Source organism: Nematolebias whitei, chromosome 22 (assembly GCF_014905685.2).
Source record: "Nematolebias whitei isolate Nwh7 chromosome 22, NemWhi1, whole genome shotgun sequence".
NCBI lineage: Eukaryota > Metazoa > Chordata > Actinopteri > Cyprinodontiformes > Rivulidae > Nematolebias > Nematolebias whitei.
Window position 1 is genome coordinate 30,620,818 of NC_056519.1, and position 22,296 is coordinate 30,643,113.

At 44.7% G+C, this 22,296-nt stretch overlaps 1 protein-coding gene across 1 annotated transcript in view; it reads left to right on the top strand.

Annotated features, from left to right (window-relative positions):
• LOC119428129 (metallophosphoesterase domain-containing protein 1-like) overlaps nt 1-22,296 on the top strand; it is a 152,617-nt gene that overhangs the window by 115,012 nt on the left and 15,309 nt on the right. The window contains exon 4 of the mRNA XM_037695766.1: nt 14,565-14,678. Within this exon, the coding sequence (XP_037551694.1) occupies nt 14,565-14,678 (114 nt within the window). The remainder of the gene's footprint in view (nt 1-14,564; nt 14,679-22,296) is intronic.

Below are 22,296 nucleotides of genomic sequence, written 5' to 3' on the forward strand. Positions count from 1 at the left end.
ACACACACACACACACACACACACACACACACACACACACACACACATACACACACACAGTTTCACACCTCATCTCCCCCTGCAGCTGTGCCATTCCAATGAGTGTACGTGATTGATTCCTGTGTCTGAATTTCGGCTCTAAACAAGACTATTTATTTTCCATTTAGATCAGCCAAGTGTCTGCAGCTATCTGCTCACAAACCAGTGGCATATGGAGCAGCTATAGCAGGCCACCAGTGCATGACACACACTCACATGAACACAAGAGTGGAGGGACTGACGAGGATGACGGACGCATGAAGGGGGAAAAAACAGAACAGGAATGAAAATGAACATCAGACATGTATTTACCAAAAATTGAAGGAACTGAATCAAACGAGTGTAGAGAAACGAGCAACTCAAACGTGACATTGTTTGGCTCTGCGGCAGAGGCCACAGTTGTTAATGAGGTGCAATGAAGCTGTATATCCATGGCTCGAGAGGAACAATATGGCCTCTTTATCTGGCTGCGAGGAAGAAGTTAACAGCACAAAGAGAAAGGGTGAAAGTGAGACAAAAAAAGGGAAGAAAACAGGCTTGGTGCCTAAAACAGCAGCTGCTTTCAAACAGCACATTAGATTAAAATCTACCCCGAGACAGAACAGGCCTCAGATAGTCTCACTCCTCTTCTATTGCCTACAAATGCTTGGATGTTAAACAGCTTAAAGTTGATGTTTATTTAGCTAGGAAGATTATTTTATAGGACCAAGAGGTCAGATTGGCCTGTAACCATAGTTACCAACAAACACACAAAATAAACTCCTCTTTTATTGGAACAAAATGTCTAAAATCACCTGCGATGTGGCAACATCAACAACAGGATTCTTTTGATTCATTGATAATTAACTCATAGGCATAAACAATTGTTTGTGAGGGGGATGTATCCACCTCATCTTTAAAAAATACTCATTTGGACCCCCCCCCCCCCCCCCCCATACACACATTCACCATGAAATATTAGTTCACTCAGCACTGTTTCTATTTCTTCATGATCCAGTCCATTCATTAATGGAAAAATATTCAAACCACTCAAAGTCCAGGTTTTCCTGGTTACCTACAACAACTCTCCACCCAGCATGCAGTGTTTCTCCTCGGTCACATGGCTTGGCAGGATACACATCTATTCAGGGTCTTTTGTCGATGGAGGGGGAGACACCCCTGTGTTGTGCGCTAGCTTCTTAATGTCATCTCTTAACGCCATCCCGCTTCTTAAAGCCATCCCCAGATTTGGAAACCTTAGGATGTGTGAGAGAAACTCTATCGTGTTCTATTCAACCGTGGCTGAATCTGCAGAGCGCAAATATCCAATATCCAACCTAAAACAAATTTCACCACGGTTTCTATTTCTATCTGTTTTTGAATGAGAATTTAATTTTCGAGATCTTTCAGTTTGGGTTCAAACAATTACACAGCACCGAAGCAGCTTTATTGAGGGTTTGTACCGACATTCTGTGAGAATCAGAATTCAGAATAAGGTTTATTATCATTGTACAGAGATACAGTAAGATTATGTTTGTACAGTTATCCGAAAGATGGGCGGAGTGCACGTTGCTGCTGCTACAAGAGTGCGGCCTCTAATCCTTTATCATAATGTTTTTAGATAGAAAAAGGGAAAATGCCATGAGGATGGATAGTGACATCTTGTCCTATCAGGACACGATTTAAGACATCAAAAACTCTACCAGCAAGCACATTTATAGACACCTTACATATGTATTCGACGTCAAGATGGTGAGATTTGTCCATGAAGCACTTCCAGGTAGGCCATAGTCCTGATAAGATGTTGGCCAGCCGGCTGTTCTGTTAAGCCTGCACAGAAGTTCTCATGGGGGGGGGGGTTACGATAGACAAAGCTTTTTCCTTAGTTACGCATGTCCCAGGAGAAATTTGCTAGTCAGCCTGCTTTCGAAGCCAAACAGGGGAGTCAGATTCAAATAAGCCACAATTGTGGATTTCTTCAGACAGACTGTTTTTTTCTTGTCAGCCTTGAGTCCTGCTGGTACTTTCAATCCAAAATGGTCAGATTTGTGAGCATTCCACTGATTCATGCTATGAGCCTCCTTCAAGGTTGTCTCCAACATGCTGGTTAGTCCTAGAAGCCATAGGTGGCCTGCAATTCTCACAAATCGCTTCCATCTTACGGTTTAAGCTTGTAGACCAGCTGACTTTGACTACTCGTAGCCCGAACCAAACCTTCAAGTAAGACAGCCTAACGAGGGCCAAATTAGCTGCAGCCACCTTCTTTGTATGTTGATAAACCAGGAACCAGCCAACTCCAAAAAGCAGGAAACCTGTTATCATAAATCCAATTATATATGTATTTTGCGTCCTCCTGAGACAAACGGAAAGACACATCAGCTCCCACATCCATGACATATCCTGCAGCGTGAGTCTCAGTGGGACGTGAGGGCTCTCCAGGACACTGTCACTTTGTTGAAAAGATTTTGTCGATTGCATTGAAAATCCAGCTCATCAGATGCATAATAGCATTTTTCATTGGAAAGATGTGTAGCAGGAGCTCCAAGACACAGACAGAGAGCAAAAAAACAGGGGGAAGAGGAGAACAGGGGTAGGCGAGAAAAGGAATCCGCCTTGTGCAAGAGCGAGTTAGCAAATGATTCTGGTCAGTTTTGATATAAATATTTTATATAGACTGTGACCCTGGGTTTTTGATCTGCTCAGAGACGGGTTGTAATAAAATTATGACCTGGTTCTGACCAGTTAAAACAGGGCCAGCCACTCTAAAAAAAGTCTCCCAGGGACTCAATATCCATCAAGGAGTAGATTTTTTATTTATTAGTCATTTTTTATTGGCTCGCTACAACACGCAGAGAGGCTTTGCAACATCCTGTTATTTTTCCTAACACGTCTGCTAACATAAGATCCAATGAGCTCATACTTAGTCTGCCCCTCCTTATCCACTTGATAGGCTGCGCTCCCAGAAGAAGGCAGAGCCTAGGTCAAATATAGTTGTAAGGCAGTCACTTGTTCAGGGATGAAGATGTTCACATACTTGATAGAGAGGAACAATGGGTTGAGAGAGGAGTAAAGGAGGCCATCTCTGTGAAAAGAAACTGTCCATCATTAAACAGGGGTGGAGCCTCCATGTTTAACTGTCCCCCTCTTACAATGCTGTGATTGCTAGTATCACTCAGCCCCTTCCCATGTCTGGACAACTCCTTTATCAAAAACTCATTGCTGATAAACAGGGGACGTTGGACAGAGTTATCTTAGTGGCTGCAGCACCAGTGGTGACACCTGTAGAAACAAGTCACCCACTGAGATGCCAGCCTCGACCAGTTGTTAAGCTTTCTCCACCTTGTCAACAAAAATGACCACAGCCCCGTTTATGCAGGCTGCGGACATGATGGACCCATGTCCAACCACCTCCCCCACCGCTAAACAAACTTCCTCCACGCTGCACGGAGAACCAGCACTCACCTTGATGCCGTTTTTCTGCGTCAGCGTGGAGAATCCTCCCGTGTCTCCTGCCATCATGGCGTCTAGACACCGGCCAGCCAGGTGCACCTGACGGCCACACCCTCGTCAAACAAAACCTTTAAACTACAAAAATAACAAAACCCACAATTAAATAACTAACATAAACACAACACCCAGTGAAATAAGTAGAAACAGGAAAAAGGACAGAAAAACTGAATGAATAAAAACTTTCACTCTTTCCGCTCCTCTGCTCTTCCAATCACACTCCTCTCACGCGAAGAAGAAGAAGATTGTTTGTATTGGTGATTTGACATAATGAACAAGTGGATGTTGATCAAAAAATGTATTGTTGCACCTGTTCCTTGTTTTCTTTTCTTTTATATTCTCTACATAAGTCTTTCTGTGGAAAGTGACAGGGGACAGAAAATGGAGGCCTGGGCTCTTCGCTCGTTTCCTTCTTCACACTTTATGCTTTAATTGACTCAGCTCCGGCAGCATCCCTCTTTTCTGTGCCACCTTTAAATCACACACACTTTGCTTCATCCTCGTCACACACGCTGTGAAGTCCTGCGACTGTGTGTGGCGTTGATTGATCTTTATTTTATAGCGCTGCTTCCTGAGATGTTTTTTCTTCCAGTTTATGCTGCGTTGAGCAGTTTACTGTCGCACAAACTGCCTAAAAGGGAGAATTGTGTTTTTTTATGTGAAGCTGTGTGGAAGATGAAATTCATTATGTGTTCTTTGCAAAATGCAGATAATCTATCAAATATTTAATTAAATGGTTTATGAAATAATCCAAATAGAGATGGGTGAAAATACAATGACAAATATATTTGTTTCTAGCTGTTTGATAAATGTGCAGCATGCAATGTTCATATTTAATCTGCACGACAACACATTTTCTGTAAATATTGACATAAACTTGACTGCAAACCTTCAGGCACGGGGATGATTTGATTGTAAAGGGACATTTAAAATGATGTAAGACATAGCAAGGTGTGTGCGTTTTTCTATTTTACAGTTTTATTATTATTTGATCAAACGAAATGATCAGGGCATACGACGAAGGCCGACAGATATTTTTCTGTTCTGTATCAACAAGTTACAAGCTGTAGAAATAAAACCCCAAAAACGCATTTTGTGTAAACAGATACCAAAAAAAAATTGATGTCATTTGATAAAGAAGCTAAAATTGAGTTGTTAAAGTTCAAAACTGAGACAAAAAAGAGAAAAACATAGGATAAAAGCAAAAGAATAGCAGCTAGAAGCTAAAAGCTATTAAATAGTAAGCTAATGCATCAAAAGAGAGGCTAAACACAATAAAGTAGAAGCTAGAAGTTGAAGCCTCAGAACAGTAGCTGAACACAACAAACAACCATTAAATAAGAGAAGAATAGTAGCTAGATTTTTTTGTTTTTAACTTTTAAAACTTTTAAAACTTTTTTTTAACAGTTCAAAGCTCCGTGGCAGCAGGGCTCCCAGGGTAGATGAGATTTGCCCTGATTTCCTTAAGGCTCTGGATGTTGTGGGGCTGTCTTGGTTGACACGCCTTTGCAACATTGCGTGGACATCGAAGACAGTGCCACTAGATTGGCAGACTGGGGGGGGGGGGGGGGGGGGGTGGTTCTCCTCTTCAAAAAGGGGGGCCAGAGTGCGTGCTCCAATTATAGGGAAATTACTCTCCTTAGCCTCCCTGGTAAGGTCTATTCAGGGGTACAGGGGAAGCGAATCTGATTGTTGGTGGAACCTCAGATCCAGGAGGAACAATGTGGGTTCCACTCTGACCATGAAACACTGGAGCAGCTCTTTACCCTCACTAGAGCCCTGGAGGAGTCATGGGAGTTTGCCCATGTGTTTTGTGGACTTGGAGAAGGCATTTGATTTTGTTCCACAGGGTACACTCTGGGGTGTGATCCGTGAGTATGGAATTGGGGGCCCGTTGTTATGGGCTGTTCAGTCCCTATACAAGCGGTACAAGAGTTTGGTTCACATTGCCGGTAGTAAGCCGGACCCCTTCAGGGTGGGAGTTGGACTCTACCAGGGTTGCTCGTTGTCACAATTGTAGTATGACATATGCAGGATATATTCATACATTTAAGACGGGTTCTTCATTTTTCTGACTGTGTAAATGTCGTGCATTGAATTTAACAGAAATGTAACGAGAGACGTTATTTATCTTTGACCCATCAAAATGAATGCGGTCATTTATTTGCAGAATCAAAGTTTAACATCCAACATTTACATTAATTTGGCAAAATATGAAAACAATAACATGGCTAGTTTCACAGGAAGTGGGACAATACGGCGATTATCCTCACTTCTCAGCAGAACAGCAGACATCAATCACACGGCGGTGATTGAGAACTTTGCTTCAGACATTTCTAAAATATCTGTAATGATTTTAGGAGAAAGGAGAGTTTAAGATGGAAAAATGGAGATTTATCTTACAGAGAGATGTGGGAGGGAATTTATCTGTTTGACCAGAAACGTGCACGCTCCTTCAGATCTCAGCTCGGTCACGGTACGCTTGGTCGAAATAGAACTTTTACCTGGTTGATGATAGGTCAGGTCGGCGTGAAGTCCTTCTTTTGACTCTTTCAGCGTCTCCGTTGAGAACAGCTAAAATACTTCGAGAGTCGTGCGAGGTTATCCAAACAGAAGTTATAATTCCCAAAATCGTCCCTGCATTCTGGATTCAAGAACCCTGAACTCCTTCAGAGCTCTACTCCTTTAAGCTCTTTTCATCTCGTCGCGTCTCTCTTCGACAGAGACTCGACACAGACATCAGACCTTTTTTTGACACTTCTCCATGAGCTGCATCCGAGCCAGACTGAGAGAACCGGGAAGTTGCCACATTTAAATGGGTTCGACTTCCGGGTCATTTTAGAGCTTTTGATTGGTCGATGGACCAGAACAGAGGTGTGGTTTGTGATGTAAGGTGTTATGAAAATTCAAGGATAGAGATTAAGTTTGTTTAAAACAGACAGAAAGATTATTGGAGAAAACCAGACTTCGTGGAGTCTCTACTCCTATTATCTGCTGTAAAAGTTAAACATGACATTTCTTTTCAGTAAACTTTTAGTTGACCGAAACCTGAACTTTAACACACTTACAAATTTGCTCATTGAAGACAGAAAAATCAAGAAATGCATATTACCCTGATTTCTTCTTTGAATGAGGAATAAAAATCATTACTTACTGTTTATGTAAATAAAAATGAGTAGTTCTCTTCAACCTGTAAACATTGTTTGAACTAACACAATTTGATTATCAAAACATTTGTAAAATAGTAATGATCATAGAGAATTGTCTTTTCTACTTGATTAATTCAAGAAAGAAAGTCTCAGGATGGGTCAAACTGTATTTCTGGATGCAGATCAATGAAATAACAGTTTCTGTCCATCTGGTCAGATTTGACATCAGGTTAGGTTCACTACACAATTCTGTTGATAACTTTTATGGACAGATACCCTGATGCATGCTCAATAATCCAGGTAGAAAAATCCAAAAAAGTTAAATCTGGTCCTCTGGACATAAAAAAAAAAAAAAAAAAAAAAAACAAAGCAAAAAAATGTAGAAACGAAAAAACGAGAGACGAAATGTTTCTACATTTTTTTGCTTTGTTTTTTTTTTTGAATGTCCAGAGGACCAGATTGAACTTTTTTGGATTTTATGGACAGAATTTCTCGGTGCAGTAAGGGGCCGAAGGGAGTCTGGTTTGGTGGCCTCAGGATTCCATTTCTGCTCTTTGCAGATGATGCAGTCCTGTTGGTGTCGTGCTGTGATCTCTAGCTCTCACTGGAGCAGTGTACAGCTGAGCGTGAAGTGGCTGGGAAGAGAATCAGCACATCCAAATCTGAGGACATTTTCCTAAATTGGAAAAGGGTGGATTGCCCTCTTCGGGTCAAGGGTGAGCTTCTGCCTCAGGTGGAGGAGTTCAAGTATCTATGGGTTTTGTTCACAAGTGAGGGAAGAATGTAGCATGAGATTGACCGATGGATTGGTGCAGTATTGCAGACTCTTTACTGAACTGTTGTGGTAAAGAGAGAGCTGAGCTGTAAGGCAAAACTCTGTTTACCTGTCGGTCTATGTTCCTACCCTCACCTATGAGGCGGCTGTGGCTGAGTGGTTAGAGCAGTCATCCTCCAATGCAAGAGTTGGGGGTTTGAATCCACCGGCAGTCACATGCCGAACTGTCCCTGGGCAAGACACTGACCCCCTCATCACCTCTGATGTGTGTATCATCGGTGTAGGAATGTGATAAAGCACTGATTAGTCTCTTTCGAATGATTTGTTCAATTAGCTTTGTAGATATCTAGTAGAGTGCTGTATGAATGGGTAAATAAAGGCACAGATTGTAGTGTAAAGTACTTTGAGTATCTTGATAAGATAGAAAAATGCTATAAGTACAGTCCATTAACTAGTTGACATTTACCTATGGTCACAAACTCTGGGTAGTGACAGAAATAATGAGACTGCAGATACAGGTGGTTGAAATGAGTTTCCTCCGCTGGGTAGCTGGACTCTCCCTTAGAGGTAGGGTGAGAAGTTCAGTTATCTGGGAGAGACTCAGAGTAGAGCCGCTGCTCCTCCACATCAAGAGGAGCCAGTTGAGGTGGTTGGAGCATTGGGTAAGGATGCTTCCTGGGTGCTTCTCTAGGGAGGCGCTTAAGGCATGTCCGACTGGGAGGAGACCCTGGGTAAGACCCAGGACACACTGGAGAGACTATTTCTCTTGGTTGGCTTGGGAAGAGCTGGAAGAGCTGGCTGTGGAAAGAGCTGTCTGGACCTCCCTGCTCAGGATGCCACCCCAAAACCCAACTTCTGAACAAGCGGAAAATAATGGATGAATGGATGGATGGATGGATGGATGGAAGAATAGTAGCTAAAAAAATTCTTTTTTTTTCTTTTGGCTGCTCCCTTTTTCAGGGGTCACCACAGCGGACAAACTCGCATGAAATATTGAAAATTGTTTTTGAACCAAATGTCGTTCATGACTTAACCACAGACCACCAAGCTACCTCAGCCCTCTGCATGAAGCAGAGAGCTGCCATCTAGGGCACCTAAGGAAGCAGATTGGGGAGGGGGTTAAGGGCCTTGCTCAAGGGCCCAGAGTGGGGAAATGAGGATAGAGACTGGTGTGTTTTGTCAAGTTAGGTGGATGAAAATAGGTGTTCAGGTCAGACTGCACATGTCTGGTGGAGGTGGACATTTGAAACAAATCAATCTTAATGAATGAATGATCAATAAAAGAAGCTTTGTGGGTGTGTTGATTAAAATAAAGATTTAATGTCTGTCTGTCAAGGTGCTGAAACAATCAAATGTTTATTATGATATTTTTTGTAATCAAAAGTTCCTTTATAATCAATTTTGTGATCAAAGAAGTATTCATTAAGTGATTGTAAGTTTGATCTGGATTTCACTTTTAATTAAGTTGAGTGATTTTAGAAGAATGGTTTTTGTGAGTTTATACCGCTCTTTTAGTAAGTATATTTTTAACATTAAAGATTAAAGGTTGAGAGTTGAGAAATAATAAGGGTGGCGGCTGGATACGAGGATGTTAGGCAAAGCACCTGTCACGAGCTTACAACAGATGTGGAAGTACGCTGTTTAGACAGCTGAGCTGTTGCATAAAAAACACACGCTGAAAAAAAAGGAGACAAACTTTTGAACTGTTGAAGTCTTCAAAATTGTTGACAAGTTTTCAAAATGGGTGTTAGATCAAAAACAAGCCAATCAGAGACAAGAGATGAGTTTAAAAAGACAAGATAGACAATGGTCAGTCAGTCATTTCGGGTAGAGATGGAACACGGTTGTCAAGCTCTGAAGACTTGGATCAGATCTGAAGATTTAAGAGGAAAGATTTTGACTACAAAAGAGCTGGAAAACAATAAAAGATCGAAACTTAAAGCAATAAAGAACTGCAAGGCAGCACATGATCACCCTTCAAGAGGATAACTCTGAACAAGTCTCTGATTGGAATTAATTACATTTGATGACCGTTTTCAACAAAGGCTGTAGGAATTATTCTCCTTTTTTCTGGAAAACCAATCCAATCATGGGGTATGCGGTAGGAATCAGCCTTTTTTAACCATTTTACCCGATTTAAAAATTACAGGTAACATTTTGTGGTTTTTCTTAGGGACAGCACAGTTAGGGTGTAGGTCATTTACAAGAGATTATTATAAAAGATTGGTATATCCACATCTAGAGGAATTTGGATTTTCACCCTTTTTGTGATTTTTATTTCATTCATTATACTGCATTTTTTGAAACACATTTGCTTGTACTACTGCTGGATTTTTGAAAGCTACATATGTAACCTTATGCAAATTTATGATTAAAATCACAAAGCATGAAAATCATAGTGTTGGACTAATTTTCCTGATGGCATCTGAATGATACATGCTCATTGCTGAAGTTACTCATGAAGTGTTCTTGGTTCTGAGATTTTGGGAGGTTTTAAACGATTACTTAGTTAGATTTTTGAACAGCATCCCCATATGGCCAACTTGTCCTGGCCTAGGAAAATTACCAGGTCTTGGACCAATTGCAAAATGTCAAATAGAGGAAGAGCAGCCATAATGCAGTATACCTTATGGTAAACTTTGGGGTCACTGCTACTTGACTCTTAGAGCTGTGAGATGAAATAGGGATGTGTCCTGCAGATGAAGGTTGTTAGAGCCTGGTCGAATCTTTCTCGAACCCAGCCTAAGAGGGCCTGACCATAGTATTGTTTGGATAATACTCAGAAGTCTGGGGGGGAGGGGGTTTCAATTACCGGTTAGACGAGGGCTGGAGGGGTGTTAAACCCTGAAACAAAGATAGTTTTCATCACCTTTCCCACTAAAAATGTAAGAGTTATAGCTAGAAGCTAAAGGCAAGACAACTGTAAAATTAATTAAAAGCAGCATAAGAGTAGCTAAAAGCTAAAACAGCAGATGTACCTATATTCAACAGTAGATAAAAGCACCAGGACAGTAACTAAAACTAACAAAATACTAGCTTAAAAAATTAGAACGAGTATTAAAACTGCAAGCAGCATTGAAGGCCCTCGCAGCAAAGCGCCGCTGCAGCCTTACAGCAACTGCGGGGGCTCCAGCTAGTCCACCCAGTCACCATCGCAAACGCTCTCATGCCTATCCCGCAGCCATTCACCAGGGTGCATATTTGCCAAGTCTTCAACATCACCTGCGACCGCCGAAGCTCCAGCAACACCTCCCATTCACAATTGTGAATGCTCTCATTCCATTCTCACACACGTCTACTAGGGTGTGCATATGCCTAATTTTCGAAATCACCTTCTGCCCATATCAGTACGAGTCCAGCTGCAAGCCTTACAAGTTTGGCCAAAATCTGACCTTCCAGACAAGAGTTATTGTGACTTCCTGTTTTGTGGCGAATGTTTGATGAGCACTTTATGCTTTTCAACATGTCATGTGTGGTAATCAACAGTTAGCGACTACAGTTTCAGTCTTACACAGGGCAAAGCTGGAAGAGTCACCCAATAATTGACAGTTTCTTCATTGAGTGGGGCTTAAGTGACATCATGAATGTAAAATACCATTGTGTCTAGAAGAGCTCACTAATTATGCACAATAAATCTGGCACATATTGGATTATGTTTCACTGATATATAACTGTTGGAATAATCAAAGGGGTGCACTGGAGTCATATGTTAAACCACAACATCAATATGTCTAGAAGTGCTCACTTGTGATGTACAAAAAATCTGGTTCAGATCAGATGATGTATTACTGAGATATAACTGTTGGAATAATCTAGAGGGCGCACTGGAGTCAAATGTTAAAGAACATTACCAATGTGTATACAAGTGCTTACTTATCACGCCCAAAAAATCTGGTTCAGATTTTATGTATCACAGAGATATAACTTTTAGAATAACCTAGGAGGCACACTCGAGTCAAATGTTAAAGAACAAAAAAGAGTTGGGGGTTTGAATCTACCAGCAGTCACATGCCGAAGTGTCCCTGGGCAAGACACTGAACCCCTCATTGCCTCTGGTGTGTGTCCCATCGGTGTATGAATGTGATAAAGCACTGATTAGTCTCTTTAGACTGATTTGTTCAATTAGCTTTGTAGAGATCTAGTAGAGTGCTGTATGAATGGGTAAATGCGGACACAGATTGTAGTGTAAAGCGCTTTGAGTATCTTGATCAGATAGAAAAGCGCTATATAAGTACAGTCCATTTACCATAGCGCCTTTCTATCTTATTTCAAGATACTCAAAGCGCTTTACACTACAATCTGTGTCCTCATTTACCCATTCATACAGCACTCTACATCTCCATCCATCCATCCATTTTCTTCCGCTTATCCGGGGTCGGGTCGTGGGGGTAGCAGCCTAAGTAGGGAGGCCCAGACTTCCCTCTCCCCAGCCACTTGGGCCAGCTCTTCCGGGGGAATCCCGAGGCGTTCCCATGCCAGCCGAGAAACATAGTCCCTCCAGCGTGTCCTGGGTCTTCCTCTGGGCCTTCTTCCGGTGGGACGTGTCCAGAACACCTCACCAGGGAGGCGTCCAGAAGGCATCCTAAACAGATGCCCAAGCCACCTCAACTGGCTCCTCTCGACATGGAGAAGCAGCGGCTCTACTCCGAGTCCCTCCCGGATGATCGAGCTTCTCACCCTGTCTCTAAGGGAGAGCCCAGACACCCTGCGGAGAAAACTCATTTCGGCCGCTTGTATCCGAGATCTCATTCTTTCGGTCACAACCCAAAGCTCGTGACCATAGATGAGGGTGGGAACGTAGATCGATCGGTAAATTGAGAGCTTCGCCTTTTGACTCAGCTCTCTCTTCACCACGATAGACCTGTACAGCACCCGCTTCACTGCAGACGCTGCACCTATCCGCCTATCGATCTCACGCTCCATTTTTCCCTCATTCGTGAACAAGACACCAAGATACTTGAACTCCTCCACTTGGGGTAGGACCTCCTCCCTGACCCGGAGAGGGCACTCTACCCTTTTCCGGCTCAAGACCATGGCCTCGGATTTGGAGGAACTGATCTTCATCCCGGCCGCATCGCATTCGGCTGCGAACCGCTCCAGCGAAAGCTGTAGATCACGATCTGATGAAGCCAATAAGACCACATCATCTGCAAAAAGCAGAGACGCAATCCTAAGGCCACCAAAACGGATCCCCTCAACACCTTGGCTGCGCCTAGAAATTCTGTCCATAAAAGTTAAGAACAGAATCGGTGACAAAGGGCAACCTTGGTGGACTCCAACTCTCACCGGGAACAAGCCCGACTTACTGCCGGCGATGCGGACCAGGCTCTGACACCGGTCATACAGGGACCTAACAGCCCGTATCAAAGGGCCCGGTACCCCATACTCCCAGAGTACCCCCCACAGGGCCCCCCGAGGGACGCGGTCGAATGCCTTCTCCAAGTCCACAAAGCACATGTAGACTGGTTGGGCAAACTCCCACGCACCCTCCAGGACCCTGCTGAGAGTGTAGAGCTGGTCCAGTGTTCCACGGCCAGGACGAAAACCGCACTGTTCCTCCTGAATCCGAGGTTCGACTATCAGACGGCTCTCAATTAGCTCTACAAAGCTAATTGAACAAATCATTCTAATGAGACTAATCAGTGCTTTTAGATCACATTCATACACTGATGGGACACACATCAGAGGCTATGAAGGGTTCAGTGTCTTGCCCAGGGACACTTTGGCATGTGACTGCTTGTGGATTCAAACCCCGAACTCTCGCATTGGAGGACGACTGCTCTAACCATTCATCCACAGCCGCCTATACAAGTGGTCACTGATGATGGACCAAAAATCTGGTGCAGATCGGATGATGGATCACTGAGATATAACTCTTGGAATAATCTATGGGGTGCACTGGAGTCATATGTTAAACCACCATATCAATGTGTGTAGAAGTGCTCACTGATGATGCACAATAAATCTGGCGCTTATCGGATGATGTGTCACTGAGGTATCGGTTGGAATAATCTAGGGGGTGCACTTAAGTCAAAAGTTAAAAAACAATACCAATGTGTCTAGAAGTCCTCACTGATGACGCACAAAAAATGTGGTTCAGATCGGATGATGTATCACTGTGATCTAACTCTAAGAATAATGTAGGGGGCGCTGTGGAAACTATTGACCACTTATCATGGATTCTTGTTTAAGGGGTGGATAATAATCAATCATAGTGATTTTGGTGCATCTCTGTTCAAATCTGTACAATTTAGAGCCAAACGTATTGTAACGGTGTCACTTCTGAATTCGTCACGGCGCCACGCCCACATACTCCAGCTAAAACAGTTTGTAATTTAAAGGAAATCAGATCAACTTGTTGTATGTCTTGTAACACAGGATCATCCTGATTAGGCCAAGGATGTCAGAGAGGGAGCATTCCAAGTAAAAAAAAGTGACTTCCTGTTCTGAGGGGGCGGGGCTTTGATGATGTCAGAATATGACAACAGTGGATCGTTGGGCATCCAACAGGGATGACTCATGCCAAGTTTGGTGCATTTCGTTTTTTCAATGTGAAAGTTATAACGTTTGGAAATTAATGGCATGAAGCACAATTTTGAGGCCTGGCCACGCCCCTTTAACATATACAAAAACGCAAGCTTTTTGACACACCAAAAAAGTGTGAAAATTGGGAAGGCATTCCAAAATGGCTGCCTTCCTATTTATCGTGTAACGTTGGTGCCAGAGGGGTTTTTGTGCATCTTGGGGAATTGTAGATCTGTACCAAATTTCATGCTTCTACGCCAAACTAAGGTTAATGCAGAGGGTATTTTGAAAACTTCCAGGTGGCGCTCTTGAGTTGTTTCTGTTGCGATTTTGGCGACGCCCTTAAAATCCGTAATTTTTTAGCAGTCCTGATGTGTCCACAGAATTTTGTGAGTTTTTGGATATGTTAAAGCCCCGAAAAGGCCAATTCATTTAATGGAAAAATTGCTCGGGCCTAATGAACTGAATGATTACAATAGGCCTTCGCAGCGCTTCGCTGCTTGGGCCTAATTAATATTGTGTTAACTGTCTTTGTCTGACCAACACTTTGTGGTGCTGTCTGGGTCTGATCTTCCTCTCGCTGTGTGAAGGTTTTCTGGATTGGGTTCCAAAGAAGATGCAGCGTGTTGGCTGCATGGAGCTGCTGAACACCGTGCAAAGGAGAGTCCAGCCCAAACTCCACGTCTTTGGCCACATTCATGAAGGTAAATGCATCTGCAGTTAAAATGACTGAAACTGAATTGCCGTTCTAAGAGTAAAAAGTGAAAATACTTCATTTTGGGGGGATTTCCCTGAACAGCCTGTTCAGAAAGCATGTATAACTATGCAGGACTGCTTGGCTTGTTGACTACTTTTAGCAGAACAGAAATGTTTTGGTACTCTCCAGTATGAGTAGTAGGGCAGTGTTGTAACAAAAATAGCATTTTCAAAATCTTTTTTCCACATTCAGTAAAAGAAAGCTGTTGCACCTAGTCATAGATAAAATTGCTCCCTCCACTCGCAAGGATCCATCACTGTGCTGCCTCAGACAAGCAAAAGAACAAAAAATAAATAAAAAAAAACTCCCTCAGTTCTTTTCCATAGTGCAACACCTACCCTCTTTAATATCTTGCACCAAAGGTATTAACGTTTACTTGCATTCAGAATCAGAATGCTTTAATTATCCTTGCACAGTGAAGTACAATGAAATTACTTTCCATATAGCCGTTCAGAAGATGGACAGAAGTGTACAGGGGACTGCAGCTTCTAAGATGTGCTGCCCCTGTTGCTTAGATAAGAAAAAGAGAAGAAAACATAAGGAGAGAGGTATAAAAAAAAAACATCTCTCACACCGTGTCCTTGACAGGGGACAGTTTGAGGCATCAAAATATCTTCCACAGCAAAGCAACATAATAATAATAATAATAATGCATTTTATTTGTCAGCGCCTTTCAAAACACCCAAGGACACTTCACAGCACTAAAAACACAGTACTAAACAATATAAAATAACTATTAAAAACACTAAACCAAAAAGAAAATAACATTTAAAAATAACAGTTAAAGTGAAAAGGCTAGCTTGAACAGATGAGTTTTGAGTTTTGATTTGAAGGTCAGAAGGCAGTCAATGTTACGGATGTCCGGGGGAAGAGCATTCCAGAGCTGGGGAGCAGAGTAAGAAAAGGCTCTGTGTCCCATGGTGCTGAGGCGGACAAGAGGCACGTTAAGGTGGATGGAAGTGGAAGAACGAAGGGAGCGTGAATGGGTGGTAATGTGCAGGAGATCTAACAGGTAAGGAGGGGCGAGGTTGTGGATAGCTTTGAAAGTGAACAACAAGATTTTAAATTGAATTCTGAATGTGACTGGAAGCCAGTGAAGTTGCTGTAAAACTGGGGTGATGTGGTTAAATGAGGGGGTTTTGGTGATGATGCGGGCAGCTGAATTTTGAACCATTTGAAGCTTACGGATTAATTTGTGAGGCAGACCAAAGAGGAGAGAGTTACAGTAATCGATTCGAGAAATGACCAGACTGTGGACCAGGATGGAAGCAGAGTGTGGAGAGAGGGATGGACGGAGACGGTTGATATTTCGAAGGTGGAAATATGCAGACCGGGTAATACTATTGATGTGAGAGTGGAAAGAGAGAGTGCTGTCAAGAATGACACCCAGACTCTTGACGTGAGGGGAGGGAGAAACTAAGGAGTTGTCGATGGTGAGTGAGAAACTGTTAACTTTAGATAAGGTGGATTTAGTGTCAATGAGTAGAAACTCTGTTTTATCGCTGTTTAATTTCAGGAAGTTAGACGTGAACCAGGATTTAATTTCAGCTAAGCAGGAAGTGAGGGAGGAGGGAGGAAGTGAAGAGTTAGGTGCAGTGGATAAAAAGAGCTGGGTGTCATCGGCAAAACAGTGGAAATGGATGTTAAATTTACGAAAGATATTACCAAGGGGGAGAAGGTAGATTATGAAAAGAAGGGGCCCCAGGACAGAGCCTTGGGGCACACCTGAAGTCACAGGAGAGGAATGGGATCTGAATGATTTCAGTTGGATGAACTGTGTGCGGCCAGAGAGATATGACTGAACCCAAGCGAGGGGTGTGTGGGTGATGCCAATGCATGAAAGTCTGTGGAGGAGGATGTTGTGGGAGATGGTATCAAAAGCCGCACTGAGATCGAGGAGGATGAGGAGAGAAAGTAATCCAGAATCTGCTGCCATAAATAGACATAATACATATGCGTGTGAAGTGGGTAGGGGGTGGGGGTCCCAGCACGGCCATCAGGTGAGTGACGCAGCCTTTGGCACCTTTGCATCTCCTAGGTTGCTGTGCCAGTGGAGGCATTGAGTTTTGAAGGAAGGTCGAAGCACAGAGACACCCCCACCCCCCCCAGCCATAGTCCTGTTAAGAGGTGTTTGTTTATCAGCCAGCTCGGTTCAAGGAGCCAGCTAACATTCAAGGAGAAATTGAGATAGTCCGCCTTCCAAAGCCAGATTCAGATTTCAACATTGTTTTGGGTCAGGCTGAACTTGTAAACTTCCGTGTCTGCATAAACAGTCTCGCTAGTACATTCTCTCATGGTGACTCCAAACAACCGAATTTGATTACGTACGCCAAGTCAAGCTTATAATTTCTCCAAGATTTATTCCTTCCAACCGTTCATGGACACTGCCAGAAAGTTCCACAGTCCTAATAAGAATCAGCCTGCTCAGCTTGATACAGCACCACATATAGTTTGCACATAGTCTGAGTGCTGCCAAGCTCAGCACATTCTCCACATTCCAAGCAGCTTAAACAGCTGCTGATGTTTTCGAATTTGTTGACAATCCAGATTTTTACCAACTCCAAACAGTAAAATCCAGTTATCATAGATCCAATTATGTTTCCATCGAGGTAAGAGGGTTCTCCTTCAACCTAACTACCTGTTAAAAATTGATAAATTTTGTTGAGAGACCAGCTCATCAAATTTTTGTTGAATTCGAAAGGTATGCATAAAAAGGGGGCTCTGAAAAAGGTTCACAAGGCAAAAGAGCAAAGCAGGGACGGAGCAGAGGAGGATGTCTGCCTTCCACCAAGAGCAAGCAAGAAAAAACATTATCTGTTCAATTCCATCCATCCATCCATCCATTTTCTTCTGCTTATCCGGGGTCGGGTCGCGGGGGTAGCAGCCTAAGTAGGGAGGCCCAAACTTCCATCTCCCCAGCCACTTGGGCCAGCTCTTCCGGGGGAATCCCGAGGCATTCCCAGGCCAGTCGAGAAACATAGTCCCTCCAGCGTGTCCTGGGTCTTCCTCTGGGCCTCTTTCTAGTGGGACATGTCCGGAACACCTCACCAGGGAGGCGTCCAGAAGGCATCCTAAACAGATGCCCAAGCCACCTCAACTGGCTCCTCTCGACGTGGAGAAGCAGCGGCTCTACTCTGAGTTTCTCCCGGATGACCGAGCTTCTCACCCTATCTCTAAGGGAGAGCCCAGACACCCTGTGGAGAAAACTCATTTCGGCCGCTTGTATCCGAGATCTCATTCTTTCGGTCACAACCCAAAGCTCGTGACCATAGATGAAGGTACGAACGTAGATCGATCAGTAAATTGAGAGCTTCGCCTTTTGACTCAGCTCTCTCTTCACCACGACAGACCTGTACAGCGCCTGCTTCACTGCTGATGCTGCACCTATCTGCCTATCGATCTCACGCTCCATTTTTCCCTCATTCGTGAACAAGACCCCAAGATACTTAAACTCCTCCACTTGGGGCAGGACCTCCTCCCTGACCCGGAGAGGGCACTCTACCCTTTTCCGGCTCAAGACCATGGCCTCGGATTTGGAGGAACTGATCTTCATCCCGGCCGCATCGCATTCGGCTGCGAACCGCTCCAGCGAAAGCTGTAGATCATGATCTGATGAAGCCAATAAGACCATATCATCTGCAAAAAGCAGAGAAGCAATCCTAAGGCCACGAAAACAGATCCCCTCAACACCTTGGCTGCGCCTAGAAATTCTGTCCATAAAAGTTATGAACAGAATCGGTGACAAAGGGCAACCTTGGCGGACTCCAACTCTCACCGGGAACAAGCCCGACTTACTGCCGGCGATGTGGTCCAGGCTCTGACACCGGTCATACAGGGACCTAACAGTCCGTATCAAAGGGCCCGGTACCCCATACTCCCAGAGTACCCCCCACAGGGTTCCCCGAGGGACGCGGTCGAATGCCTTCTCCAAGTCCACAAAAAACATGTAGACCAGTTGGGCAAACTCCCACGCACCCTCCAGGACCCTGCTGAGAGTGTAGAGCTGGTCCAGTGTTCCACGGCCAGGACGAAAACTGCACTGCTCCTCCTGAATCCGAGGTTCGACTATCTGATGGACCCTCCTCTCCAGATACCCCGAATAGACCTTACCAGGGAGGCTTAAGAGCGTGATTCCCCTGTAGTTGGAACACACTCTACGGTCCCCCTTTTTGAATAGGGGGACCACCTGGGGTGGTGCCAATCCAGGGGAACTTCCCCCTATGTCCACGCAATATTGCAGAGTCGCGTAAGCCAACACAAACCTACAACATCCAGAACCTTAAGGAACTCCGGGCAAATCTCATCCACCCCTGGGGCCCTGCCACCGAGGAGCTTTTTAACCACCTTGGTGACCTCAGCACCAGAGATTGGAGGGCCCGACCCAGAGTCCCCAGGCTCCTCTTCCTCAGTGGAAGACGTGCCGGTGGGATTGAGGAGGTCTTCAAAGTATTCCGCCCACCGACCCACAACATCCTGAGTTGAGGTCAGTAGCGCACCACTCCCACTATAAACAGTGTTGGTGGCGTCCCGCTCCCCCCCCCCCCCGAGATGCTGGATGGTGGACCAGAATCGCCTCGAAGCCGTGCGGAAGTCATTCTCCGTGGCCTCTCCGAACTCCTCCCATGCCCGAGTTTTTGCCTCAGCGACCACCCGAGCTGCATGTCGCTTGAACTGCCGGTACCCATCAGCTGCTTCCGAGGTCCCACAGGCCAAAAAGGCCCAATAGGACTCCTTCTTCAGCCTGACAGCATCCTTCACTGACTGTGTCCACCATCGGGTTCAAGGGTTGCCGCCGTGACAGGCACCGACAACCTTGCGACCGCAGCTCCGGTAAGCCGCCTCGACAATAGAGGTACAAAACATGGTCCACTCGGACTCAATGTCGCCCACCTCCCTCAGAACATGTTTGAAGTTCTCCCAGAGGTGGGAGTTAAAACTCCGTCTCACAGGAGACTCTGCCAGACATTCCCAGCAAACCCTCACAATATGTTTGGGTCTGCCAGGTCTGACCGGCATCCTCCCCCACCATCGGAGCCAACTCACCACCAGGTAGTGATCAGTGGACAGCTCCGCCCCTCTCTTCACCCGAGTGTCCAAGACATGTGGCCGCAGATCAGATGAGACGATGACAAAGTCGATCATTGAACTGCGGCCTAGGGTGTCCTGGTGCCAAGAGCACATATGGACACCCTTATGCCTGAACAAGGTGTTCGTTATTGACCATCCATGACGAGCACAGAAGTCCAACAACAGAACACCACTCTGGTTCAGATCAGGGGGGCCGTTCCTCCCAACCACACCCCTCCAGGTCTCACTGTCATTGTCCACATGAGCACTGAAGTCCCTCAGTAGAATAAGGGAGTGCCCAGGAGGTGCACTTTCCAGTACCCCCTCCAAGGACTCCAGAAAGGGTGGATAATCTGAACTGCCATTTGGTGCATAGGCACAAACGACAGTCAGAACCCGTCCCCCACACGTAGGCGGAGGGAGGCCACCCTCTCATTTATAGGGGTGAACCCCAACACACAGGCACCAAGTTGGGGGGCAATAAGTTTTCCCACTCCTGCTCGGTGCCTCTCACCAGGGGCAACACCAGAGTGGAAGAGTATCCAGCCCCTTTCAAGGAAACCAGAGCCAGAGCCATGCGTAGAGGTGAGTCCGACTATTTCTAGCCGGAACCTCTCAGCCTCACACACCAGCTCAGGCTCCTTCCCCACCAGTGAGGTGACATTCCACGTCCCAATAGCCAGCTTCTGTAGCCGAGGATTAGACCACCAAGGTCCCCGCCCTCGGCCACCACCCATCCCACATTGCACCCGACCCCTTTGGCCCCTCCCAAAGGTGGTGAGCCCGTGGGAAGGGGGACCCACGTCTCCTCTTCGGGCTGTGCTTGGCCGAGCTCCATGGGTAAAAGCCCAGCCACCAGGCGCTCACCCGCGTGCCCCACCTCCAGGCCTGGCTCCAGAGTGGCGCCCCGGTGACCCACGTCCGGGCAAGGGAACATTACGTCCGTTTATTTTTCTCATCTTCGGGGGTTTTGGGCTGCACTTTGTCTGGTCCCTCACCTAGGACCTGTCTGCCATGGGTGACCCTACTAGGGGCGTAAAGCCCCTGACAGCATAGCTCCTAGGATCATTGGGACACTCAAACCCCTCCACCACAGTAAGGTGGCAGCCCAGGGAGGGGTTATTTATCATTATCTGTTCGATTCCAGCCCAGAAAAACACTCATCTCCAAAATAACAAATGTTAACTATTCAAATCCGTCAGAGACGGGAGTCATCAGCATATCGTGTGTTTACTTTGTTTTACTCTGATGGTCTGCTGACATGTAGCTCTTTGCAAATAGTTTAACTATTTTTCAAAAAATAAAATGAGTTCTAGCACAAACTATGCTTTAAAAGCATAGATTGCACATGAGCTGGACTTTCAAGTATTTCTCATCAGCATCATGGTGTGTTACGTTATGAGATGTTGGTTTCATTTCTTCTCATTTAAGGACTTACTGAGGACCTGATAGCTTCATGTCCTGGGATGTAAAACTTGTAGTTGAGCTTCTTTTTCTTCATAAGGCTCTTTTTCAGGCTAACAAGGGCAGAAAGGCCACCTCTCTCAGCTAAAGATTGCTATTTTTTCTGGGGTTATCAGGTCAGTGTTGAGCCCCTGGTGAAGCAGTCCCAGATCAGATAGAACCAGAAAAGAAACTAGTTCAGATTTCATAAGACGACAAAATAGGCTGGAAACAGCTTTCTTTAATAATGAGAATCATCTGGGAGAGATTCAGAGAAAGCAGAATTGTTTCTCATAGTTTAGTTCAAAACGGTACCCTATTAAACATAAAAATATTATACTAAATTATTTCAAATGGTGCAGTTGGAAAGAGTTTTCTCCAGAAGTTTTCCAGAAATATTAATCTGCAGTAGTATGCACTCAGTGTAAACAAAGCTTTCAGTTAAATCTGCTGCAAACCACAACAAAACTTTTATGAACGTTTGGTGTCATTTTTATTATTCATGTATCAAAATATTCAGCTTGATCAAGATTAGTGTGGTATTGTTGTTGTTTTTTTTGTTGTTGTTGTTGTTTTTTTACAAATAAATATTATACTTTTCTAAATATTTACTCTACCATTTCCACACTACAAGTACTTGGGTGTGCACCTGAATGACAACCTCAGCTGGAGCAACAACACCACCAGCCTGATGAAGAAAGCTCATCAGAGACTCTACTTCCTCAGGTGGCTGAGACGAGCTGGTCTGGAAGCTCAGTCCTCACCTCCTTCTACAGGTGTGCAGTGGAGAGCATCCTGTGCTCCAGCATCAACATGTGGCATGGAGGCTGCACAGCTGCAGAAAGAAAAGCTTTGCAGAGAGTGGTGAAGGCTGCACAGAAGATGTTGGAGTCAGTCTCCCCACCATCACAGACATCTTCTCCTTCTCCTACTCTGCTCCAGTTTCCTGGAATATCTTGCAAAAAGATCAGAAGCTCTTGACGTTGACCTCTCTAAGTGGCTTGAAACATCTGCTAAGTTTCTGGCAGAAAATGCAGACATGTTCCTGTTTTTAG